Source organism: Mustela putorius, unplaced genomic scaffold (genome assembly GCF_011764305.1).
Source record: "Mustela putorius furo isolate JIRA1106 unplaced genomic scaffold, ASM1176430v1.1 tig00003942_pilon_pilon_pilon, whole genome shotgun sequence".
Taxonomy (NCBI): Eukaryota; Metazoa; Chordata; class Mammalia; order Carnivora; family Mustelidae; genus Mustela; species Mustela putorius.
Window position 1 is genome coordinate 19,825,450 of NW_025422087.1, and position 26,946 is coordinate 19,852,395.

The following is a 26,946-nucleotide window of genomic DNA, read 5'->3' on the forward strand; positions in this document are numbered from 1 at the left end:
TTCAGAATCAATTCCATTTATTGAGTATTTAATAAGGGTGACTCAGGGTGCTAGGAATTGTGAGAGTACCAAGGTGATTCAGACATGGTACCTGCTCTCGAGGAACATTGGGAACGGAGGAAAGAAAGAAGTAAAGGAGATAGCATCCACTGATAGCTCACCATGCACCAGGAACTTTGCCCAGTCACTGCACGTATTGCTCATGGCATCATTACGGGGTAGATATTGTAACATCTGCTTTACAGTGAGAAAAGGAAGTCTTGCGAACTTTCAGTAACCACCTCCAAAGTGGCAAGACTGGGATTCAAACCCACATCTTAGATGTGAAATGCTGTGTTCATTCTACTAGACCAGCTGTTCTCTTGGGTGCAAGGCAGAATGTGAAAAATCCTGGGGGGAAAGCTACAGGAAGGTGGAAAGGAAGAAATGACCACCCTCCTGAGGTGACAGCCTCATTCATGGCAGAGGTCAGTCCTGGAGGTCAGGAGGGCTTATGTTTGACAGAGGTAAGGGAGTAGAGGAAACTGTTGGAGCAGAGCAAAGGAGGGTTGGCAGGAAATGTAAGTGCAGACGGAGGGGCCAGAGGGATGTAACATAAAGCAGAGCGGGGCAAAATCAAGGACATTAAAGAATGCTAGCTCGAAGAGTCTGAACTCCGCCAGGTAGACAATGGGAAGCCATTGCAGGTTTTGAGTAAAAACAAAGACATAGCTGTACTTTGGAAAGGTCACCATGGGAACAGTGTATCAAAAGGATGGAGGCGTGGGGGTAGTTTAAAGGTGGGAAAGCCAGTGAGGAAGTTACTGAAATTAGCAGATGAGACATAATTAGGCAGAATGGAAAGAGGATACAGAGGTCAGAGCTATCTTAGAGGTGGGGACAACAGAACCAGGGCACTGATGCTTTCTGAACAGGATGACCATACATCCCACTTTGCTTGGCACATCTGCCTTCCTGGTTTAACTACTAATAGCATTCTTTCACTCCCAAAGACATCCAAGTTAGGGCAATAAAGCATATGTCACACTAATTAAGAGGAATAAGAAAACAGAATCAAAGGCGACCCTCAAAGATTTTGAATGCAGATTAATAAGGAAAGTGGTAACACTTAGAAGCACAGGAAGGAAATGAGGTTTTTTGGAGAGATGATGAGTTTGGATTTGGACGTGCTGAGTTGACTCCTGAGGTGAGGATTTATTTAAGGGAGATAAGCACCTTGCCCATGGATTTGCGCTGTATCACATGAAGGAAGGCATCATTGACCTAAAAAATTAAAAAAAAAAAAAATGTGGTCACACTTGCATATTTCAACAAATAGTGGCTGGTAGTTTGAGTCTTAAAATAGTTCAAATATTAAGACTGTCTCCAATGAACTATATAGAGCTGACTATGCAATACTAACTAAATAATTAATCACCACAAACTCAAAGGGGAAACATAATATTTAAGAATAACCCAATCTTGGAATATTTCTGTCTCAAGTATGGTTTTCAATGTTGTCAGATAAAGGATACCAGGTAAAAAGTCCTCAGGGCTGTCCACACTCTATGGTAATACTTCTGTGTGTTCTAGTTTTTGAAAGAATATAGCCCCTGCCAGAAGAATCGATAGTTTAATATGATGCAATTTTTATCTTTTTATTAAAATTGTCCTGTTTCCAGAGTAACCAAAATTGCAATCTATCTCAAATCCTATTTTTCTAGAAGTACAAGGTTATAAAACATAAATAAAGAAGAAGCCACAGTAATCAAGACAATGTGATACTGGTGAAAGAACAGATAAACGGATCAATAGAACAGATTGGAGTCCAAAAACAGACCCAACCAAATACAGGCAACTGATCCTTAACAAAAGAGCAAAGGGAATTCAATGGAGAAAGGACAGCCTTTTCAAGAAATGGTGCTAGAACTTACTAAACATCCATAAACACAAGAAATGAATCAAGATGTTCTCCCTACACCTTTCACAAAAATTAACTCAAAATGAATCTTACACCTATATGTAAAAGGCAAAGCTATAAAAGTTTCAGAAGAAAATAGAAAAAAAAGTCCACATCACGTTGGATCTGGCAGTGAGAACCAAAGCATGATCCATAAAAGAAAAAAACTGGTAAGTTGGACATCATAAAATTACAAACTTCTGCTCTGCAAAAAACCCTCAGGAGAATGAGAAGACAAGCCACAGTCTGGGAGAAAAATCTTTGTAAAATGCATGCCTCATAAAGAACTTGTATCTAAAATATACAAAGAAGGGACGCCTGGGTGGCTCAGTTGGTTAAGCAGCTGCCTTCGGCTCAGGTCATGATCCCAGCGTCCTGGGATCGAGTCCCACATCGGGCTCCTTGCTCCGCAGGGAGCCTGCTTCTCCCTCTGACTCTGCCTTCCACTCTGTCTGCCTGTGCTCGCTTTCGCTCGCGCTCTCTCTCTGACAAATAAATAAATAAAATCTTTAAAAAAAAAAAATAAATAAAATAAAATAAAATATACAAAGAAGTCTTAAAACTCAACAATAAGGGACGCCTGGGTGGCTCAGTCGGTTAAGCATCTGCCTTCAGCTCAGGTCATGATCCCAGGGTCCCGGGATTGAGTCCCACATCGGGCTCCCTGCTAGGAAATGTAACAGAAATAAAATAAAAATAAAAATAAAATTGTCTTCTCAAAGGCAACAGAAACAGTAAAGTACTATAATTAGCATAACTAAGAATGATCCACAAGACTTTATGGAGAAAAACTTTAAAATCTACTTTAAAACATGAAGGATCTGAATAAATGGTAATACGACCCTGTTTATGAAATAAGACAACATTATAAAAATATCAATACGTCCCCAAATTAATCTAAAAAGCCAATGCAGGGGCGCCTGGGTGGCTCAGTGGGTTAAGCGTCTGCCTTTGGCTCAGGTCAAGATCCCAGGGTCCTGGGATGGAGCCCCACACTGGGCTCCTTGCTTGGCGCGGAGTCTGCTTCCTCCTCTCCCCTCCCCATCCCCTGCTTGTGTGCTCTCTCTCTCTCGCTATTTCTCTTTCTCTCAAATAAATAATCTTTTTTTAAAAAAAAAAACACAAAATTTACCTAAAAGGATAAAGATTCACAAAAAAACTAAATCAAATTTTAAAAACTAAGGTGGAAGAGTGACACTTCCAGATATTAAAACATACTTCAAAGCTATAAAGATAAAAAACAATATGATATTATTATAGGAACAGAAATCTGAACTGAAGAAACAGAAGAGAAAGCAGAGTGTATCTGGGAACTTGAAGGTAGCACGACAAATAAATGGAGAAACAATTAACTATTTGGTCCAGGATAACTAGCTTACTAAAAGGGGAAAAATAAAAATTGGTTACCTAATTTATATCTAATACAGAGGTAACTTAAGATGGATTAAATCCTTAAGTGTAAAATACAAGTATAATGTTAGTGGAGAGGAGCCCCTGGGTGGCTTACTCGGTGAAGCAGCCAACTGTTGATTTCAGCTCAGGTCACAAACAGGTCCTGGGATCGAGCCCTGCATTGGGGTCCATGCTCAGTTGAGAGTCTGCTTGAGATTTTCTCTCTCGCTCTCGTTCTGCCCCTCCCCCTGCTCATGAGTGCTCTCTCTCTTTCAAATAAATAAATCTTTAAAAATAGGAAAAAAGTTAGTAGAGAAAAATAGAGAAGATCACTGTGGCCCAGATAGGAAAAAGAACTTTTTAAACATGTCCCAAATAGCACTAACCCACAAGGCAAAATATCAATGTTTTTGATTACATTAAATCGAGACAAGGGTGATAGAGAAATGACAAATTCGGAAGGACAGAGTTTTCCAAAGTCTCAAACTAACGTCCAGAACCTTGCTACTCACAGGGTGGTTCAAGGACCATAGGTTTCTGCATTATCTGGGAGCTTATTAGAAATCCACAATGTTGGGGCACCTGGATGGCTCAGTGGGTTAAGCATCTGCCTTCAGCTCAGGTCATGGTCTCAGGGTCCTGGGATCGAGCCCCACATCGGGCTCTCTGCTCAGTGGGGCACCTGCTTCCTCCTCTCTCTCTGCCTGCCTCTCTGCCTACTTGTGATCTCTGTCTGTCAAATAAATAAAGAAAATCTCTAGCAAAAAAAAAAAAAAGGAAATCACAATCTTGAGCCCCCTTCCACCTTCAGTGAATCATAATCTGCATCTTAACAAGATCCCCAGGTGATCCATACACACATTAAAATCTGCAAATGACAGATTACACAAGGAACTTTTGCAAATGAATAAGAAAGAGGCAGGAAGCCCTGCAGAAAACTGCATGAAGGGTTTAAATTGCTAAACTCGAATGTTTACCAAATCTATAACGAGAAGCTTACATTGATTAGAAATCAGGGAAATGCAAATTAAAATAATAACATGCCACTTAATGCCTATTGGTTTGGCAAAAATCAGAAAGTAGAACAATGCTATGTAGCAACAGGGTGGTGAAAAAAGAATTGGCACGTACCCTGGCACTGCTGGCAGGGGCCATAAACTGATCAAGTCATCCTGGAGAGCACTTGGCTGTCAAATTAAGTATGCATACATCGTGTGACCCGACAACCTTACCTCCGGGAAAATACTCCCAAAGCAACTTTGCACAAGTCCCAACGGTGAGACTGTAGACGCTAGTGCCTATTACGGTGGCAGGGAAACAGGTCAACCCCAGCGTGCATCACTGGGAAGCAGAGGTATAAACCACGGCAGGGGCACACCACGGCCCCCTTGGCAACAGTGGGAAGCAATGAACTGGAAACAGCAGCAGCAACAGAGGTGGGTCTCAAAAAGACAGCACTGAGTGAGAAATGAAGAAATAGAATAAGGCCTACAGCACAACCCTCTGTTGTTATTTATTTGTGTAACTTGAAAATAAACGAGCATAGGGGCACCTGGGTGGCTCAGTGGGTTAAAGCCTCTGCCTTGGGCTCAGGTCATGATCTCAGGGTCCTGGGATCGAGCCCCGCATCGGGCTCTCTGCTCCGCAGGGAGCCTGCTTCCTCCCCTCTCTCTCTCTGCCTGCCTCTCTGCCTACTTGGGATTTCTCTCTCTCTGTCAAATAAATAAAATCTTAAAAAAAAAAAAAAAAAGAAAAGAAATGAGCATACAAAAAAATGTATGTTTTACAAGGACATATAAATCCAAGGACATGTACCAAACGCACTACAGAGAGTGAGTCTGACGAGAGGAGAAAGAGGGAAGGACGGTAGTGGGCAGCGAGGATAACGGGAATCGGGAAATGCGGACTCCAGAAATACACCGAGGAAGAAACAAAGGATGGTCCAACAATGCAAATGTGCGCTGAAATAAGAAATATGGATAACCAGCCCTTCCCCCTTGAAATCCTTCCCCCAAAGCATAGAAAAAAGTAATTAAATAAAAATAAGCAGAGAAACCCATCAATCAGTCAAACAAATCGATTCTCTGCAGCACAAAATCCCTGTTTTCAAAAACCTCTGCCTTGCGGTTCTTTGTGCCTTACAGAGACCTTTCCAGTCCATGCAAATTTAGACCTACTCAAAGGAGGGGGTAGAGGTCTAAGATGCATGTTTTGAAATACGCATCCCTGCCCTGTCGATCACCATCAATCCCCTCACTCGGAGGCACAGCTCAGGTGACTCACAGCTGCAGCATCTCTTCCTGTCAGTTCGAAGCCCCTTGTTTCCAGAGATCTGTCACAGCTCTACGACAGAAAATACTCGGGAAAGCAAGCATGACTCGAGAGAATGATACTTCTTTTACCTGGCATCCTAGAGAAATGAGCAATCTCCTAACAAGTAAATCTTGACATAAAAAGAAAGTTGTCCCTTTCAATGCTAGAGCTTCTTTTTAATCATTTTGCATATAAATATTTATAAAAATGCAGCACACATTTACCTCACTTCTCTGAAAGATAACAATGGGGGAAAGCATAAGTTTTTTTGCCTGGGTGGCTCAGTGGGTTAAAGCCTCTGCCTTCGGCTCAGGTCATGATCCCAGGGTCCTGGGCTCTCATGGGGCTCTCTGCTCGGCAGGGGGCCTGCTTTTCCCCTCTCTCTCTGCCTGCTGTGGTCTCTGTCAAATGAATAGATGAAATCTTTGGGGAAAAAAACCAAAAGAACTGAATGTTTAGTAAGTGTGATAAGGCTCTGAGTGAGAAACTAAGAAGGGAACTGCAGGGCCCTAGACCGGAGTTTTTGACAGCTAATTCAGATGCCTGGGGACATTTTACTCCTTCTGCATTCTCCCGGGAGAGGGAGGCTGCTCCAGACCCATCCCCAGAGAGACCCACAGGCTGTTCCCAGAACCCTCCCCACCTCGGGTGAAGCCATAATTAAATTTGTCTCTGGGGATATGCAACCCAGAATCTGGGGGCAGGGTGAGGATATTGCTTTTGTTCTGGGTTCCGCTGCTGGAATTTTTAATTAGCTTATCAAGCAGGACTCAGCGGAGTAAGCTATAGCTCCCAAAATACATGACGCTGACTCATGCCTCCTTAGAAACCATCCCTTCCCCCTATCATAACCCTGTCCTGAGAGCTTCCCGACAAAACAAATTCCTTAAGTCTTAGTTTTTGTTGACTGGCATACAGAATGTACCCCATGAAAGCTGATGAATCAAATGAACTCATGAATGAATGACTACACCTGGACTCAGTGGGCTTGTTTTTAAAGGGAAAAATGTTTAGTTAGTGATACACAGTCCCAGCTGAATTATATTTATCATATCATTGCTCTGATTACAAGTTGATATGAATCTTCTTTGAGAAGTCAGTCAATGCATTTTACCAAAAAAGAGACACAGCTGACAAATAAGCATATGAAAAGATACTCGAGATCATTATTCCAGAGAGAAATGCAAATTAAACCCACAATCCGAAACCACCAGATACCTACTGGAAGGGCTAAAATGAAGGAAAACCACCTGACAGTATGAAATTCTGGCAGGTGCCCAACAATACTGTTGGTGGGGATGAAAAATAAAACCACCACCCTGAAACTCACTTGGTAGTTCATTAAACGTTAAATAGTAGCAAATCATTACAAACAAAATCCCCAGCATACAAAAAGAAAATGCATGCTGGAGCACCAGTGTCTCACCCAGAATATGCCAAGAAATAGAAAACCCAGATGCTTTGTAGGAATGCAGTAACAGTGGCCGTGTCTTCAAAACCTGGGTTGTAGAGAGGCATGGGAAACACTTGTAGCAAGGCAAGAAGAGAGAGCAGCGGATACAGTCAAGGGTGCCTCTTCCTGAGAAGCATCGATAACTGGCATTTGTATGATTCTGCATAGAACTCCTTTAAACCGACATTCTTGGGGCACCTGAGTGGTTCAGTGGATTGAGCCTCTGCCTTCGGCTTGGGTCATGATCTCAAGGTCCTGGAATTGAGCCCTGCATCGGGCTCTCTGCTCAGCAGGGAGCCTGCTCCCCCCCCCACCCTGCCTGCCTCTCTGCCTACTTGTGATCTGTCAAATAAATAAAGAAAATCTTAAAAAAAAAATAAAATAAAATAAACAGACATTCTTATCTAATGATGTTAACTACGGACCACTGGAGACTGGGAGGAATAAACCTTCTCTGTAAATAAAGCCCACTATACGTCTATGCAAACTTATTAGAAGTTAAACATATGGTTAGCACATGATGCAGAAATCCTGGTCCTAAAATTTAAAAAAAAAGTCTGTAGAACACTTGAATGTGAATGTTTATACAAGTTTGTATGTAATCACCAAAAACTAAAAATAATCAAATTATTAATTGATAAATGAAAAAACAAGTTGTGGAACGCCCACACAATGAAACACTCTTCCGCAGTTAAAAAAAAAAAAAAGAACAAATTACTGACATATGCAAAACCATGGGTGGGGTGCCAGGGTGGCTCGGTCAGAGAGGTGTCTGCCTTCAGCTCAGGTCATGATCCTGAGGTCCTCAGATTGCGCCCCATGTGGGGCTCCCTGCTCAGCGAGTCTGTTTCTCCCTCTCCCTCTCCTCCCCTCATGCTTGCTCTCTTTCTCTCTCTAATAAATAAAAATTTTAAGATTTTATTTATTTATTTATTTGATAGAGAAAAACAAGAGAGAAGGGAATGAGAGAGGGAACAAAAGCAGGGGGAGGAGAGGGAGAAGCAGAATTCCCACCAAGCAGGGAGCCCAATGGGGGCTCAATAGGACCCTGGGATCATGACCTGAGCAGAAGGCAGACACTTAAAGACTGAGCTATCCAAGAGCCCCTCTAATAAATAAAATAGTGTGTGTGGGGGGGAGACATGTGTAAGCCTCAGAAGAATTACGCAAGGTTTGAAAGAAGCTAGACCTTAAAGACCACTCGTGTATGAGTCCATTTATATGACATTCTGGAAAAGGTGAAACTTTGAGGAGAGAAAACAGACCAGTTGTTGCTAGGGGCTGTGGGCTAGGAAACAGGGATTGGTGACAAGGGGCACAAGGGCCCCTTTCAGAGTGATGGAAACGTTCTATATCTTGATTGCAGTGGGGTGGTTACATGACTTTATGTGTTTGTCAAAGCTTGGAGTGAATTTTACTAAATGTAGATAAAAGCTCAATAAACCTAACTTAAAAAAAAGTCAAGTCACGTATTATAAAACCCCAATATAAAGAAATCTTCAAAACTAAGTGTCAGCCTGGGTTCCTTGAAAATAAAGCCTAGTCAAAGTATACACCCTAGAGGCACCTGGGTGGCCCAGTAGGTTAAGCATCTGACTGTGAATTTCAGCTCAAGTCATGACCTCACGGTTGCGGGATCAAGCCCCAGGTCGGGCTCTGTGCTTAGCAGGGACTCTCCCTGGGATTCTCTCTCTCCCTTTCTCTTTCTTTCTCAAACAAATAAATGTTTGGGGGGGAAAAAAAGTATGCCTTAAGGCTTCACTGCAATCCAAGGGAAGCAAGGGTGAGGGAAAAGGTGAAGAGAATCAAGGAAGGAGGTGTGTGTTACTGATCCAGAACCAGACATGGCTCCGGGGGACCTCTCCAGAAGGGCCTTAGAGAGCCCGCTGCTTGTTGACATACTCCATCAGGAGGAGCAAAGACAGCAATTTGTCTCGTTTTTCATTTGTCAAATCCTTCTTCCTTGGGGTAAACTCCCCACCAAGTTCCTGGTTGCATTACCCAGACCCCCGCATCCAGTTTCTGGGGAAGCCAGAGCGCTTCAACAGGTCCTTGGGCTCAGAACTGCTCACCAGGGCCACAGCAGCTCCCACGAGGAAGAGCACAGTGGAGGCCCTGCCAAGAATCAGCCCTCCCACCAGGGAGAGCATGCGACCACAAGTATTAGGAGATGGGCCCTGGGGACAGAGTCTGACTGTATGACAGCAGGGATCAGTGGTGTGAACCATCATTAGAGAAAGGTGACAAGGGGCCAGGGCCTGGGGCGGATGTCACTGGCAGATATGGAGAGCCCCATGAACTGGATCTGAAGGAGTGAACACAAATTAGTACCTACCTTCCCGAAACTTAGACAGTAATTTAATTTTTTTTAAGATTATTTATTTATTTATTTATTGGACAGAGAGAGATCACAAGTAGGCAGAGAGGCAGGCAGAGAGAGGAGGAAGCAGGCTCCCTGCTGAGCAGAGAACCCCATGCAGGGCTCGATCCCAGGACCCTGGGATCATGACCTGAGCCGAAGGCAGAGGCTTAACCCACTGAGCCACCCAGGTGCCACAGACAGTAATTTAATTTTTAAGAATATTCCACAGATATACTCAGGAAACTTCAAGTAAACAATTTCTCTCTATCAAATTTATTCATGTGGTGACCTCACCTGACTTTTAGATGACAATCGAGTTCAGATCTCTGAGGTGTAAGTCCTATGTCTGGATGAGACATGTGTGAGCATCTCTCTACAGAAAGCAGACTTGGCGCCTCTGCATAAGACCATCCCCTGGACAGATCAGGGGACTCATGTATGGCCCGTCCATCAGGGCACGGATACAACACTTCAGAAAATAATAAATTCTAATTAAAATTCAAAATCTAAAGACTGTCTCTCTAATCCTGCCCATGAAATGTTCTATGCAAATGTGTTATGGTTCACGGGACCTGAAAAATCTCAACTCTGTATATTTATAACGGCCCGGTATGTTCCTTTACACAAATAGTAAGTGTCTGCTAAGTGCTTTTACATGTGTTATCTTATTTAATCTTCACAACGACCTTAGTAGGCAGAGTACATAACCGCCCCCATTACAGATGAGGAAACTCAAGCATACAGACGTGAGCGATCTGCCCATAGCCAGTTAAGTGATAGGGCCAGGATCTGCACTCAGGAGGTCTGAACGATCATCTTCTACTCTCAGTCAGCCATTCCACACATACACGAGTACCTGCCAGGAGCTGGAGACAAAGAGATGCATGGCCCCTGTTCACATAAAGTTTATAATCTATGGGAATGACAGGCATTGAACTATCACAAGCAGACAAAGAAAACGCACAGAGTGCTTCGGGAGCTCATATCTCGTGTCTATCAGACAGGCTAGGGAACAAAGTATATATATATAGTCATTAACATCAACTATCAAGGTCAAATCTATAAGCCCATATGTTCAGGAGAAAAGAAAGCTAGGAAGCACTGGTATCCGTGGTTATTGTATGTATATATTTGTGTATATATATGCACAGTTATTTTCAGAGTCCAGGCAGGTTCTGATAATTTTTTCTCATACGTTAACAGATTTACATGAAAAATATTAATGGGTTGAGTGAAATTAACTATATACATTCATTTAATCATCTTCACTTAAAATATATATATATATATATAGAGAGAGAGAGAGAGAGAGAGAGAATCTGGTTGTGCCTGGGAAAGTTCAAGAATTCTGGCAGTTTGAACTGTAAGGCAGCTCTTTCACATAGATAATTCTCTGATGGATGGACAAACTTCATACTCGAAAAGAAGGTGTCTAAGAAGCAATTTCCTGGCTTATTTGAGGGGAGAGTCCAACACAGACGTAAGGAGCTCAATTCTGGTGTCAGAACAACCTGGACTGGATTCCAGCTCTGCTACTTACTACATAATACTGGGTAGTCTTGATTTCTTCTTCTGTAAAATGTGTTAACGGTTCAGGGGCACCTGGGTGGCTCAGTGGGTTAAAGCCTCTGCCTTTGGCTCAGGTCATGATCCCAGGGTCCTGGGATCGAGCCCTGCATCGGGCTCTCTGCTCAGCAAGGAGCCTGCTTCCCTTCCTCACTCTCTGCCTGCCTCTCTGCCTACTTGTGATCTCTGTCAAATAAATAAATAAAAATCTTTAAAAAAAAATGGTTCATAGCTTAAGGGAGCATTATGAAGAGGAAAAGAGAAAATGCATGTCAAGTGCTTAGCACCATTCTTGACCTACAGCACGCACCTAAGACATGAGAACTGCCACTTCTATTCCTATTCCTTTAAATAGTTGACATATGGGGAAAAAGAGAGAGAGAGAGAAATCGTAAGTGGAGGGGGTGTGAATGAGATGAAATGGTTAGGGAGAATGGCCCCATCAGAGGGCCCAGGGATAGCAGGAAGGTCAGCAGAATGAGAAGAATCAGATTAACCCCATCTGCAGAGCCCACATTGGAAAGGAGCAGAACAAATGGAAGCTGACAGGAGGTTAGTAATTATAGTTCATTCGTGTTTAAGAGAAGACAGAACATTAACGTGAGTGATTAAAGCAATAATTCAGGGATGCCTGGGGGGCTCAGTCAGTTAAGTGTCTGCCTTCAGCTCAGGTCATAATCCCAGAGTCCTGGGATCGAGTCCCGCATCAGGCTCCCTGCTCGGTGAGGAGCCTGCTACTCCCTCTGCTTGTGCGCTCGCTCTCTCTCTCTCTCTCTGACAAATAAATAAATAAAATCTTTTTAAAAAATAAAAAATTTAAAAATAAATAAAACAATAATCCCAATCTGGCTTTCTCTCCTGCCTGAGCAGCACCTGGGACAGGTCAGTGGGGGAGAAGAGGCGGTTTAGACTAGCCAGCGTTGCACGCCTGTCCTGATTGTCCTCATCCTCTTTCAACAGGTGTAGGTGAGCCGTGTGTAACGCAAATCGCAGCTCACTAGACACATGATAAAAGCCACAAGACGGAATGGGACTCAGAAATTCTTGAATCTGGTGGTCTTTAAGTTTTTAAGCCACAAACCTCTTCACAAAAGAAAAAGATGAATGCAAAGGTAAAAATGTGCAGCTACTCAGACCCCCCCGCTGTGGAGGGGGTCCCAGAGCCCAGGCTGCTCAGGCCTCCCCCTACCTGCCCACATCCTGGCTGGGGCCTCCCTGTAGGGAAACATGGAGATGGCAGGTTGGAAAGGACAGGAGACTTTCACCCAGCTGCAACGGGAGAAGGCAGAGCCGGAAGTAGTCGGAAGTATCCGACCAGTTTTCTGAAGGCCAGACAGGTTCTCTTTTTATCACCTGATGCAACCCTCCGGACTGACATATGAAAAAAAAGAGGAAAAAAGTAAACTATATTCGAGAAGAATATCCCCCATCAAATATCAAAATGGAAGGCTGGTGGGCAACAAAGTCTGGCATGGAGGGGGGCGGGTGGCAGTAATCTGCATATGAACAAAATGTCCCCCCCCCATCGATGCTGATGGGAGTCACCAAAACAGGTTTTTAAACATTAACACAAATTAAACCAAAAAAAGGAAAAGAAAAGGACTTCACAGTGAATGCCTAACAGATTGACATTTACAACTATATTGCATATGCACGCACACAATTACACTTTGGAGGAAGTTTAAGCCACATTGATGGGACTGAGGGGGGAATGAAAAAAGGGAGTGAATAGCCCACAAAATTAACCACAGTGACTAATGGATGAATTACAGTCCTAGGATGCGGGGTGTAATTTAGTGTTTTGTTCACAGAACTTCAGCTTAGATCATCTGGTTGGACTTGAAAGCGTCTGTTTTCTAAAATCAAAGGTCAAGTTAAATGCTTCCTTCTTAGACTGTGTGTTACAGAGTTCACAGTTCATATTAACGCGGGTAAATGATTTTCTAAAGTACCATCACTTCCCTCTGCTTAAGAAACAAGTGACGCAGGGAGAGCCCTCAGAATCCAGCTCCTCCCTGGTCTGGGCAAATTCAGCCTCCCAGGTGGCTCCCTAGGCCTGAGGTGATCCCCATACGACTCAGAAGACCTGGTGAAATCCCAACCCCTCACGGCCTGTGAGACCCCATTATTCTGCACTGCCTTTGTACCTTTTCATTCCATAAAAGGAGGATTCATGGAAGCCAGAGAGAAACTACCCAGTCATTTGACACCGATTATGTCCTGGTGTTTGGCCACATCACCTCCTTCAAGAGCATCTCACCTCCTCCAGTTTAAAAACTGCTCCGATGTGTGGCTGGATGCGCCCTTGTTGGCAATACTGAAGAGCCGAGGACAGGGTTCTGGAGAAGACGGGAAAGCTCTGCTCTTTGTATCGGCCCCAGTACAGCCCCATGGCTGAGATATTCTTCAAGAGCAGAAGGTTGGCTGGCACAGAAGCAATGTTTCCTCCAGCAAAACCCACCACCACGATCCTGCCTTCCCACGCCAGGCTGGGGGCAGAAAGGACAAGGAAAAGAAATTATTAAAAAAAAAAAAAGCAACATATAAATATTCACACTCACTGGAATGGCTACTATAAAAAACAACCACCACAGTAGAACATAACAAGTATTAGTGAAGATATGGAGAAACTGGAACCCTCATGTACTCTTCATGGGACTGTATAATGGTGCAACTGGAAAACAGTATGGAGGTTTCTTAGAAAATTAAAACTAGAACTATTGTATAATCTGGCAATGCCACTCTAGGTCTATAGCCAAAATCCCTGAAAACAGGGTCTTGGAGAGAGAGCGGCACTCCTGCGTTCACAGCAGCCCTATCTACTGTAGCCAAGAGCGAGAAGCAACCCAAATGGCCATCAACCGACAGACGGATAAACAAAATGTGTTCTCTACATACAAAAGAATATTGTTCATTAAACAGGAAGGAAGTGCTGTCACATGCTATGACATGGATGAACCTTGAGGACATTACGCTAAATGAAATAAGCGAGTCACAAAAAGACAAATACTGTATGATTCTACCTACATGAAATATCTAAAGTAGTCAGATTCATAGAAACAGAAAGTAAAATGGCGCTTACCAGGGGTTGGGTGAAGGGAGAAACAGGAATTGATGTTTAATGGGTTCAATGGGTTTAATTTTAGATTTGCCAGGTGAAAAAGTGATAGACATCTATGCCACAACAATGTAAATATACTTTACGCTACAGAACTACATACTTAAAGATGGTTAATGTAAAAAGTGGTTAATATTGCAAATTTGACATTATGTATTTTTTCAACCACAATAAAATGTGTAGAATGAGAAAAAGCAATCTACATTAACTCACAGAGATAAAAAGCAGACATTAGGGTAGGTGGGGGCGGAGGAGGGCAGTTACTATTTAACAGGTAATAGAGTCTTTGCTGGGGATGGGGACACAACATTGTGAGCGTACTTAATGCCCCTGAATTTTATACTTACAAATGTTTAAAATGGTAAGTATTAAGTTACATATATTTTTACCATAACTTTTTTTTTTTTAAAGATTTTATTTATTTATTTGACAGACAGAGATCACAAGTAGGCAGAGAGGCAGGCAGAGAAAGAGAGAGAGAGGGAAGCAGGCTCCCTGCTGAGCAGAGAGCCCGATGTGGGGTTCGATCCCAGGACCCTGAGATCATGACCTGAGCCGAAGGCAGCGGCTTAACCCACTGAGCCACCCAGGCACCCCACCATAACTTTTTTTAATCTTTTTTTTAAAGATTTCATTTATTTATTTGATGAGAGATCACAAGTAGGCAGAGAAACAGGCAGAGAGAGAGAGGGAAGCAGGCTCCCCGCCAAGCAGAGAGCCAAATTTTGGGGCTTGATCCCAGGACCCTGAGATCATGACCTGAGCTGAAGACAGACGCTTAACCCACTGAGCCACCCAGGCGCCCTTTATCATAACTTTAAAAAAAAAAAAAAAAAAAAGCAACATGCATTAAACCCCCAGCTGAGAATTCCTCTTGACCTGACAAACAGGCAGGAGCGAAGCATCCTGTAACACTTCGGATTCTTCAGTAGGAAAACATAAAAATAAGGTATAAGCAGGGCACTGGGAGTGGGGGTGTGGGGGTCAGTATGTTAAGAATTTGCCTTTGGCTCAGGTCATGATTCCAGGGTCCTGCGCTGATCCAGGCCCGCATCAGGCTCCCTGCTCAGTGGGGAGTCTACTTCTCCCTCTCCCTCTGCCTACTGCTCCCCCTGATTGTGCTCTAGCAAATAAATAAATAAATAAATAAATAAAAATATTTTTTAAAAATTTGTAAACATCTTTATATAGAATATGTGTATCTCTGTTTGGCTTTCACTTTTTGCTTTTCTTCTTTAGAGGGAAATGAGAAGCACTTGTGGTAACACTTGTGATAATTGGTTACCCATTACCCAAAAGGCAAGAGGGGCATGAGAGTTAGCAGCTCTCTGTCCTGGCTCTCCGCGGAGTCAACATCCTCCTTCCTTGGCTTCCCTGAGCACAGTACCACCCAGCACGGTGCAGGTATGCTCAGGGGCCAGAAAAGCAACTGGGACCCTTGGGTAGGTACACTGTTCTGTCCACTTCTGTTTCTTCAGCTTTAAACTGAGATAAATCAAAAAATTGTACTTGCCAGGATGACAGGAGAAATAAAACCAGTATTAATGGAACACTCCAGAGATCCTGGTTAAAAACAGAGTGAGAACCGGTGTGAATACAACAGTCCCATTAAAACTCGCTGGCTGCTTCTGAAACCAGTAAGATCAAAAGAGTCTGTGCTTTGGCGCATGGTGAACTAGGGACCAGGTTATTCTAACATCTGAATGATGATCCAAAGAATTACCCACACTACGTATATAAAGTAGTTAATCGGGGCCAGCATAGCTGAATTTAACACATGCATAATTTCTAAAGCATTCAATATTGCCAGCTAGAGAGTCTGCAGTCATTTTCTGGATATTTTCCAGTTGGATATCTTGTTTTTCTATATTTAAGCATTTCCTGATTTTCCCTCTGCTTCTATTCCTTTTCACACTCCCACTCAGCTGTTCTCGTTGATGCCGAAACCTACAGGAAAAGTGAGCAGCAAAAATGTAAGGCCAGAAGGAAGACAGGTCTGGAAAGTTTCAGCAGATCCCCAGGTCCAGCCCCCTTCTAGAAAGACCACCACACGCACCTGCGGAGCGCCTCCAGAAAGACATCTCCTCCCACAGTGTCGATGGCCACATTCACCCCTGCACTGCCCACCAGCTTCCTCACTGCCTCCTTCAGGCTGCCCTGACTATAGTTCACAGTGGACTGTGCGCCTTTCTGCAATGCCAGCTTGCACTTCTCGTCACTTCCAGTTGCAGCTATCACCTGCACAGAGAACGCAAAGTTTCTGATGATCCAGAATATGTATAAGAGGGGCTCACCCTACCCACCCAGCATCCCACCAAAGGGTACCAACCAAGGAAACCAATGTGACCTTGCTGCCCTCACATCAGCCTCAACCCCACACATCAGGGCCAACACTCAGCACCAGCACACTAGCCCCCCACACCGGCTGGCCATGGGGTCCACATTTCCAGGAATCCTGGAACCCCAATGAGTCTAGCTAGAAGATGACTCAGGAGACACTCAGAAAGTCTTCTCCAAATAGGGCTGAAACCATCATTTTCCGAGCACTTACTGTGAGTGAAGTCGTGAGGATACCCAAGCTTAGAGTGAAGATAGCAAAGTACAGCAGTGTGAAGGTGGGGGGGTGTGAGGGTTGCAGAAGTGCAAACGAGAGGTAGCCAGTCTAGATCGCGATCTTGAAAAGCTTCTCGGAGGGTAAAACATGATTCAGTAGGAAGATGCTGACGTTGGAAGGACCTGAGTTCAAATCATGACTCTGCTACTAACGAGCAGTGTTACCTAAGACAAATGACTTAGTAAGAACTAATACTTACATATTACTATGTGCCAGCTTCTCTTCTAAATGCTTTACATATATTCATAACTCACTTAATCCTCCTAATAGCCCAATGATACACACACAGTGAGCATCCCCACTTTAGAGATGAAAAACTGAAGCAGAAGAAGTTTTAAGTAACTTGCTCAAGGTCACAAAGCTAATGGGAGCAGAAGTGGGATCAAGCCCAGGTTGTCCATCTCCAGAGTTCATGCTTTTAACCTCTACGATGCCCACCAGCTTTCCTAAGCTTCAGTTACCTCATCCATAAAAGAAAATTTGTTTTAAAAGAATTTTGTTTTAAAAGACCAATGGAATACTGTGCAAAGGGCCCTTGGAAAACAAAATGTTAGATACATTGAATCTATTGTTACACATACACCATCGTTTATTCTATTTAAACCTCATAAGAACATTACAGGGGAAGTATAATGACATCCATTCTATAGATGGAGACACAGACCTAGAGGTTAAGTAATTAACTCAGGCTTAGCATGGTAGCAGGTGGTACAACCATTCAAACCCCGGCCCACTGCTTGACTCCAAAGCCCATGCATTTCCACTCCATCAGCCTGGAAAAAACCATCTTACTGCCCTGGCAAAGATGGCCATGGGCCATACTGTGAGGAAGTCTGGGGTTTGGGTCTCCAGAAATGCTTCCAACATGTAAGCACTGCCTACAGGTGCCCTACCCCTGGATAGCACACACTAACCAGGGCAGTTTGGCCCCAAGGTGACATTCGGAATTTGCATCCAAACACACAAGATCATCAGTGCCCTTAGAAGACTTCAAACTCACCCATAACTATTTGAACCTGAGAGCTACCCTCAAGTACCTTCACACATTGCCACAGAGAGCAGACATCAGCCTAGGGTCAGGGAGTTGATGCCAATCTCTATTCTCACAAGGATGCCAACGAGACCAGCCACAAGCCCCTGTCTCCCCTGGTGCCTCACTTTCTTCATCTGTGAAGTAGGGATAATAAACACTTTACCCACCTCCAGGGGTTAGCAGCAGGGGTAAGATAATTGGTGTGGAGTCACTTTGAAAGCAATATGAAATGCTGTAAATACAGGTTGTTCTCAAAATAACCTGTTCCAAGTAGGTGGCATGATGACATTTTAAAGTTGTGTTTATTATTTTGTTGTTGTTTGCTTTTGCTGAGAACCATTATGGCTACTGAAGAATACAGAGCTTGAATTAACTTTAGTATCTGAGTTGAAGTGAATTTTTCTCTCACTTAACCTACTACCACTAATCAAAACAAATAGTGCAATTTTATCTTCCTAGAAATGGTAAATAATCAGTGGTTCTAGACAAGGAGGCTAATTTTGGTCTCCCCACTGAGAGGTGCTAAGAGCCTGACTTTGACATGAAACGTGTTCATGTTCCATGGAGAGCCTCCTGGTAGCTAAGACTGCTCTCAGAACTCACATGTCCTTCCCAAAGAGAAGTGACGAGAGCAAGGAGAGACGCCACCTGAAGAAATTCCAGAACAATCCAATTATCTCCAAACCTGGGTATCTCGGCGCCTTCTGGATATCCCAACTGCCCGCATCCCAGAAACCTCACACTTAATGCTTCCAAAACTGAGCTCACCATTCCCTCCTGTCTTCTCAACTGCAATAAATGGCAAATCCACAAGTTAACCTAGTTTATTTCTTCCCACTCAATGTCTAATAATAACAGGTTCCCTTTTTAAGAGATTCTTACCAACATGCCATGCCCTCTAGCAGGCGTACTGCACGTGTAATTTCAATATCCCCACAACCCCGTATGAGGAAAGCTTTATTTTACCCATGAGGAAACTGAAGCAATTAAGCTGGAGGCAGTGTTGGAATCTGAACCTAAGTCAGAGTCATTTCAAAGTCCTTGTTCCTTCAACTGGATGAGGATCAAACTCTATTTTCTTCTACTCTAGTCTCTCTTGATTCATTTCCGGTGCCCTGGCTCAACTATCACCACCGCCGGCTTGGACGGCAACGAGAGGCTGCTCTACTTCCTCCAGACTGTCCCTGACTTTGCCCCATCTCGCACCCCCACTGCTACCAGAATGAACTTGGCAAAATGCAAATATGATCACGGTTCTTCCCAGTTTAAAGTTCTTAGTGGCTCCTGAGAGCTTCCAACAAGGATTCAAATTCTTCAGTGCCTCATGATCGTGTCTCTGCCTACCTCCCTAAAGTTATCTTCCACCACTCCCCACCGCCCAAATCCTTTGCTCCACAGATGCTACTTGCCAACTCCCTGAATGAATCCTGGGATGCCCCTTGTCTCTGTCTTTGGACATGTCCTCCCGCACTGAAACGGCCTTCACCTCCCTTCTTCCTCTATTCAACTGCGACCAGTCTTTCCGAAGTCACTTTAAATGCCTACGGTCTCCAAGAAACCCTCCTTATCTGACACCCACAGTCTCAGAGTGAAGCCCCTGAAGAGATTTGGGTCTTTCTTTCCTTTATTCTTTCATTCAGGAAATAGTTACTGAGTGCTTACTATGGTCTAGGCACCGTGCCAGCTGCTGGGACTACAGTAATAAGCCAAACAGACACTGTCCCGGCCTTCAGGGGGATTCCAGTCAAGCAGGAGGGAGACCGTAATCCCATCATGACTCAAGGAAAGGATTAACCACACACTGAGGTGTGTACCATGAAAGAGAAGTACAGGAGATGAGCACACCGTCTACAAACAGCTGGGGGAGAGGGGTGGGAAGAGAGATTAACTCTCCTGAGGAACAAAGAATACTTCCCTAAAGAAGTGACATCTGTGTTTAGACCTGAAGTGCAGAGGGAGACAGTTCAGAAGAGCTTTACAGGTAGAAGGAACAGAATCTGCAGAGGCCAAGAAGCAAGTCGGCTCTTGCCAGGTTCCAGTAACAGGACAGATGAGGGAGCTACTCCCATGTCCCCTCACCAGTCTGCAGGCAAATAGAAGGCCAGACCCTCCTCTGGGTGACTTTATATCCCCAGGGCCTTGCCCATGACATTAATGAGCGAACAAATGAACACATTCTATGTCTGGAAACTGGAGGTATGATTTTTTTTTTTTTTAAACAGAGACCCCGACATACAAACACCTGAGCCTGAAGAACGTTGGTTGCCACATCTATCACCGCCAGGCCTGTGGCTCCAGCTGCTGCCGTCACTAAAACAGTTTCTCTGCAGAGAAAGATGAACATTACTTCAGAAACCTTCCAACATCATCCAATCATATGATTTCGTGAACATTTAAAAGCAAGAAGAGAGAGGCGCCGGGGTGGCTCTGGGTTAAAGCTTCTGCCTTCCGCTCAGGTCATGATCCCGGGGTCCTGGGATCGAGCCCCATACTGGGCTCTCTGCTCTGCAGGGAGCCTGCTTCCTCCTCTCTCTCTCTCTCTCTCTCTCTCTGCCTGCCTCTCTGCCTACTTGGGATCTCTCTCTGTCAAATTAAAAAAAAAACAAAAAGCAAGAAGAGAACTTAAAGGCCATTTCATTCAGCCCTTCACAGACCCCCGTTCTTTAGGCTTTGGGGCTGGCTTACGTATGTGGCTGCTTGATCAGTGCAAATTGGGCCCAGCTGAAGATTTCCCAGGAAAAAATATTCCTTCTTCTCTCTAGGAGACATCTCTTCCTCATGGAAGAGACTCATGGCCCCCGCTCACCTAAAGTCACCTCTCTGGAGCAATTCTTGCCCTGAAAAGGGCAAGAGACTCATGGCCCCCGCTCACCTAAAGGCACCTCTCTGGAGCAATTCTTGCCCTGAAAAGGGCAAGAGGCATATATTGCAGGTAAAATGGGGAAACTTCTGCATCTTTGAGTTTGAAATATCCCAGTTAGGCACACCCAACCACGCCTCACAGACACAAACACCACAGGACTCCATTAAAACCAGACTGAAACAAGTTTACATAAACCAGCTCTCTAAAGTGTAAGGTTTGGGGCATCTGGTTGGCTCAGTTGGTTAAGCGCCTGCTTTTGGCTCAGGTCCTGATCCTGGAGTCCCAGGATCCAGTCACAGGGCTCTCTGCTCAGCAGGGAGTCGGCTTCTCCCTCTGACCCTCCCTCCTCTCATGCTTTCTCTCTCTCTCTCTCAAAGGAATAGATACTATCTTTTTTTTTTTTTTAAGTGAGGTTTTCAGGGTGATGGCTCAGTTGATCAAGCGTCTGCCTTAAAGTTTCTGGGATTGAGCCCCATGCCAGTCTCCCTGCTCATCGGGGAGCCTGATTCTCCCTCTCCCTCTGCCTGTCTCTCCCCCTGTTCAGGTGCGTTCTTTCTCAGATAAATTAAATAAAGCATTTTTTAAAAAACAACAACAAAAGAAAATGTAAGGTTTTCTAGGAGGTGATCTCCAGAGTGGCCAGATTTGAAACAGCTATTTCGCCAAATTCATACTGGCCAAGTTCACAGTCTGTCATTCCATCTAAGACACTGGTCCCCCATCTCAGGTCACTACCTTCCTTTGGCCTTTCCTCACACCAACTGAACAAGAGCCAAAGGTTAGAGAAGGGAGAGGAAGGGGCAAGGTCTTACTGGTCACTTCTGATCTCAGAAAGAGACATTAGCCCTGGGTTGTCTATAGAGACTCTCACCCTGGTCGAGTGCGTGCCCGATGCTCCAAGGCCAAAATAGCAGTGCCATAAGATACAGGTAGGGCAGCAGCTTCTCGGAGGGGGGCCCTTTCTGGAATCTGCCACAGCATCTGTGAAAAGAGGTAACAGTCACTTAGGGATTAAGCACGTGTACTTGCCCACAAAGGCTGCTCAGTAAACATTGTGATTTGGTTGAGTGATTGATCTGTGAAGGAACCAAGCCTGTCAGGAGCTAAAACCCAAGAGAAGTCAAAACCAAGCAAGCTGTGATGGAATTCAAATCCAAGAATTGGACGGTTCTCTGTCCGTTTTACCTCCATAAAGCTGTGGGGGGGGGGTGTACTCTTCACCACTAAGGGCCGCCATTCACATCCTGTACACGCCTACCCCACCACCCGGGCTGGCCCCAGTCCCAGGACCACCTCTTTCACAAGCTTGATGTGGGGGAGAAACCTATTATATCTAGCTCATTGCCCTGACCAGTTTTTCTACCAAAACTACCCATGGTCCAATCGGACAGCCAGCCAGTTGCTCCAGGGGGAAAAATGCCCTTCTTCATCTCAGTGTTCACACAAAGCTCTGTGCAAGGGTTGTCACTCAGATACAGAAAAGGTCTTTAGCATTTGAAAGAAAGAAGTACTTGGCTCAGAAACAAATACAAAAAAGCGGGGGGGGGGGGGGGGGGGGGGGTGTAACAAGGAATGAGAGCTAGGTGGAGGCTAAAGGAAAGAAAAGAGGAAAAAAAGATCTCCAAGCAGACATATTGAGAGCTAGGGATACCTTTTGGTCAATGACACATTCTTCAGCCATACCATTAAAGCCACTCACGCCAATAACTCGATCTCCCTGAAGAGAAAATACCATTAAGGTCTTCTTCAAATACATTGCCTTGCCATTTACTGCTTTCCAAATTAATCAAAGAAAGAAAGAAAATCTTTCTTTCTGACCCTGTAAGTTGCAGGTTGGCCTTAATTATCTATTCAGAGTTAATGTTTAGTAAATAATTCAACCATCTTCTCAATACCCCCATGAGGGTGCCAAGACAATATGAGCACAGTTTGGACAGGACAGATTGAGGAAAAAGTTGAAATAAATTAGAATCCCGGAATTTTTCTCACAAGAGGCTGAAACTTGAGAATGTTCTATCCTCTCAGTAACTAGAGACTGAGGTGCCGTCTTCTTTAGAAATAAAAGGTTTTACGAAGCCAGGAACTTCCACTGGCTTCCTTCCTCCAATTCAGAATTAGTTTCTTCCGCCTTCATCTCGGTTTCCCTCTGGTGTCCGCTGGCAAAGGCCAAGAGAAGCAAGACCCTTTGGCTACAAATGAGGTTAGCACATTTCTCATGGCTACACATACATCAATTCCCTCGATTTTACCTCACTCACCTCTTTCACTATGCTGACATCGGTGCCTATCTCCAGTACAGTCCCAGAAAACTCCATTCCTAAAACAAATTGTTTAAACACTAGGTTATCTATAAAGCCCAGCACCACAGAGATGAGAAAAGCCTGACCAACAGGCCATCCTATCCACTTTCTAGAGCTGAGAGGGCTTAAGTGCCCTCCCCACCCCTCCCCCATACCCAACACACCCCTCCCCACTCGGGGAAGAACACTGCATCCAAAGCACAGGAAAGTGAACTTAAGATTTCATGATCAGAACCTGAAAAGCAACAGCAGTCCCATTCTTACCAACTGACAAATGAAAATTTCAAGAATGGGAAAAAACACCAAGCATCACACAGGTACACGAGTACTTCTGATCCTGCTTCACTGGGCCCTTGGGGTCCTTACAGCACTCTGATTACAATGTTCACCATATGCATTGATCTGTTTCTGAGGACTAGGAGGCCCTCAAGAACATGAACTATATTTATTTATACAGTACTTGGCTCAATTTGGATAAACTGATGTTGTCTGTTCTTTCCTCTTCCACCTCCAAAATTTCTGAATTTAATGATCATACATTTGCCACTTGAGCTGCCAGAGGAGTAACTCAATTGATTCTGACATCCCCCGCCCCATCCAGCATGTCAGCAAATAATACAAACAGAGGAAAATGATTCCAAACGCTGAGACACAACCAAACACCCCAAGGCCAAAACAGAGCAACCATTTTGCAATCACTGTATCCTTAATAGTACACGTCTGTATAAAATATACACATACTACATACACAATAAGCTACACTTCTTTCTCCTTAATTAAATTTCAACAACAAAAGGCAGTCATTTGTCCACATTTTCAGGATCTAAATGTAATCAGATTGGGCATAATTACAATCAGACAGTGACTGCTAGAAATGTATAAACTCTTTTCTTTTTTCTGATCCTCTGATATTAGGTTTCTTTGGGAATGTGTTTATGAGAACTGAGAGTTTTAGCTGCAAACAGATGTCTGTGCTCCCTCAGTGAAAAACCAATATTGAGGCACTCACAAGGAATAAAGGGAAATGACGAGGGCCAATGAGGACTCCATGATATATAAAAATTCATTTGTTCATTTATGCATTGTTAATGTCTTTATTGAGCATCTACTACCAACCAGGTGCAATGTTAAGATGGGGGATAAAACTAGGGGCGAAACAGTCAAGGGGCTCCCAATCTTGTGCTTCTCATCAGGAGTGAGGCTGACTGACATATATGAAGCATCACAGCAGAGAGGCAAGCAGCGCCAAGCGTTACACCTGAGTAGCACACGGTTCTGAAAACTCTGTTGCTTCTTTCCCGAGCAGTCACTTGGCCCCTCCATACTCACCAGGTATGAAGGGAAGTTGGGGCTTTTCCTGATACTGACCACGGCAGACCAAAATGTCAGCAAAATTAACTCCACAGAAATGGACATCAACTCTGACCTGCAAAGGAAACAGCAGCAGGAGGTGTCTGGGAGGCTCAGTCGGTTAGGCATCTGCCTTCAGCTCAGGTCATGGTCCCAGGGTCATTGGATGAAGCCCTGTGCTGGGCTCCCTGTTCAGCGGGATCTTAAGGAAAAAAAGGCAAGTGGTATGGGGTGGAGGGGATAGCAGCAAAGCAGAGTGGTGCATGGCTATGGAGACAAAGTTCATTCAGTTGCATCAAAATATTTCCTGAATGTCTGCTATAAGCCATGTACTGAATTAAGTGCCCGAGTGCAATGATGAGACAAAATACACAAGGTTCTTGCCTTTACAAAGCTAAGACTATGGTAGATATCTGATATCTGTATACAGCCTTCCCACCTGAATGTACTCCATCTAGTCTGATCTCAAAAGCTAAGCATGGTTGGGCCTGGTTAGTACTTGGATGGGAGAAGACAGACATCAGCCAAGTAATTGTGATAATTTATGTGTTAAATTACAACTCCTACACAAAATGTTAAAGAGAGAACTATATGGTGCTGTGAAAATGCGTAATAGGGTGATTTAACCTTTTGTTGAAGTCAGGAAAAAAATCTCTGAGAAAGGAATACTTGAACTAAGAACAGCTAACACAACCAAACATGATGGCATGTGCAAAGGCCCTGTGATGAGAACAAAAGAAAAACCAGTGAGTGTAGAGCGCAAAGAGGAGAAAGAGATGGGGCTACAGAGCAGGGACCACACTATCCAAGGATGTGTAGTCTTTACTGAGGCTCTGGGTCTTCACAGTAGGAACAGTGGGAAGCCATTAAAGGATTTTAAGCAGAAGGGTAACATGACCAGCTGTTCTGAGGATCAATAATCACTGTGGAGGCCAATTCTAGATCCCCAGCTTCTATGCTTCACGCCCATGCTAGAGCAGAGGCAGGCCTGCATCAGTGTAACCAGCACTTTTTCACTCCGTAAGCCAGTGGTTCTCAAAATCTGGTTCCCAAACCAGCAGCTTCAGTGTCACCTGGGAACTTACTGAAACATTCAAATTCTTGGGCCTCACCCCGACCTAGGGAATCAGACACTCCGGGGACAGAGTCCAGCAATCTGTTTTAGCAAGCCCCAGGTGATGCTGACGGGCTGAGAACAGGACCGAGAAAAAGGAGAAAATGAAGGCTGAGAGAATCGCTGACATTTCTCATTTAGGACAGAGGAAGCCATGTTGGTGAGAAGACATTTCTAGAGACAAAATGCATCCATTCAACGATGTTTTGAGCGTCTGCCATGTGCCAGGCCCTATTCTACAGTATGAGGAGTTGATGGCAAATAAACTCACAGAGACCCAACTCCCATGAGCTAATTCCTTAGGAGGCAGAGTTTGGGTGAAGAACAGAACTAAGGAGCCCACCTTCAGGCTGCGCACACCGCGTGCATGACGCACCAGTGGTTGACATGTATGGTGCATGTAGGGCCTCAAGCCTCTCCACCTTAGATTCAAGGATGATTCAAGAATAAATGTCTTTCAGCACATGAATCCCAGGAAGCCGACCGGCTGCCATCACATGCTCATTCAAATAATCCACTTCGCAGCAGGGACCCCCCCTAGTGAAGTTGACACATCAGGACTGCAGCCACAAGCCTTCTCTCACCAGGGGTCCCCGACGCTGAGGCTCACTACTTGCTTCACCTTGTCAGAGGTTCTCATTCTCCATTCGAGATGACATTGTGTCACCAGGGAGGTCACCGGGCAGGGCCAGAGTGACTTCTATATTTCACTGGAAATGCCCACAATCCTAAACTAATCTCACCCCAAATCAGGGCACTGCACCAGAGGAGAGCACAAGGCCCGTACTCAGAACTATAGGACAGACGTTACCGGACTGGTCTGGGGGAGGAGGGAGGACAGATCATTAAATGCTGACACTGAAGGGGAAGCCAAGGACGGGGTCCATTTCTGTGTATTAAACTAAGAACCTGCAAGGGGTTATGCAAAGTCGTTGTGCAAAACAGAATTGTCGGTTTCTAAGGCGACAGACAGCTCTGGGGCCTTCCGCAAGAGGCCTACATCTGAGTTTGGGGAAGCAATCTTCCCTCAGCTCTGGTGGCCTTTTTGTGAACCCCGAAAGGGCCCTTCCGGCCCCCGCGCGGAGTTGCGCTCCAGGCTCCCGGTCACCCCCTAGCCGAGCACTTGGGAACTCCATGCAGGACCGAAGCCCGCGGTGGGTGTGTGGCAGCCGAGGGGAAGAGTGAAAGGGAGCGTCGGAGGGTTCCCGGGAATAGGCCCGTCACCACCCTACCTCATGAGGCCTGACAGGGCGGGAGGCGACCTCCTCGATAGCCAAGGGCTGCTTCAGCTCGGCGCAGAGCGCGGCGCGGTAGTGGCGGCCGCAGCCCGGCCCCGCCCTCCTGTAACACAGAGCAAGCGGCGGGTTACGGGGGAACCCCCGGCTGCCTTTTGGGGCTCAGGAGAGAGTCGAGGCCCCACCTGCAGAGCCACGCCCGAGGCAGCCACGGACCTCGAGCCACCGCCGCCATGGCCGGGAGTAGAGCGGCGCGAGGGGTGGCCCGAGGGGGCAGGAAGCGCGGAACGCGGC

General features: G+C 44.8%; 1 protein-coding gene across 4 annotated transcripts; it reads right to left on the reverse strand.

Annotated features, from left to right (window-relative positions):
• LOC101678796 (quinone oxidoreductase-like protein 2) lies at positions 1-26,946 on the reverse strand. 4 transcript variants are annotated; one of them, XM_004761970.3, is made up of 10 exons: positions 26,838-26,946; positions 26,650-26,758; positions 24,283-24,379; positions 22,912-22,970; positions 22,305-22,370; positions 21,525-21,634; positions 20,033-20,114; positions 16,200-16,381; positions 13,286-13,514; positions 1-1,263 (listed from the first exon to the last, which is right to left on the reverse strand). In XM_004761970.3, exons 1-10 carry the CDS (start codon positions 26,885-26,887, stop codon positions 1,195-1,197), a joined length of 1,053 nt encoding a protein of 350 aa, XP_004762027.2. In that variant the 5' UTR covers positions 26,888-26,946; the 3' UTR covers positions 1-1,194. The 4 variants fall into 4 exon arrangements, with proteins under 4 accessions (XP_004762027.2, XP_012916630.2, XP_012916631.2 ...); XM_013061176.2 differs by having other exon boundaries at positions 20,027-20,114; XM_013061177.2 differs by lacking the exon at positions 22,305-22,370 and having other exon boundaries at positions 20,027-20,114.

Bases quoted from the DNA above. Each gene is read 5' to 3' on its own strand.
- LOC101678796 (XM_013061176.2), bottom strand. From the start codon at position 26,887: ATGGCGGCGGTGGCTCGAGGTCCGTGGCTGCCTCGGGCGTGGCTCTGC. The intron at 24,380-26,649 runs GTAGGGTGGTGA...TTTCCTTTGCAG, and splicing joins GCCCTGTCAGGCCTCATGAG to GTCAGAGTTGATGTCCATTT. The intron at 22,371-22,911 runs GTGAGTGAGGTA...TTTTCTCTTCAG, and splicing joins ATGTCAGCATAGTGAAAGAG to GGAGATCGAGTTATTGGCGT.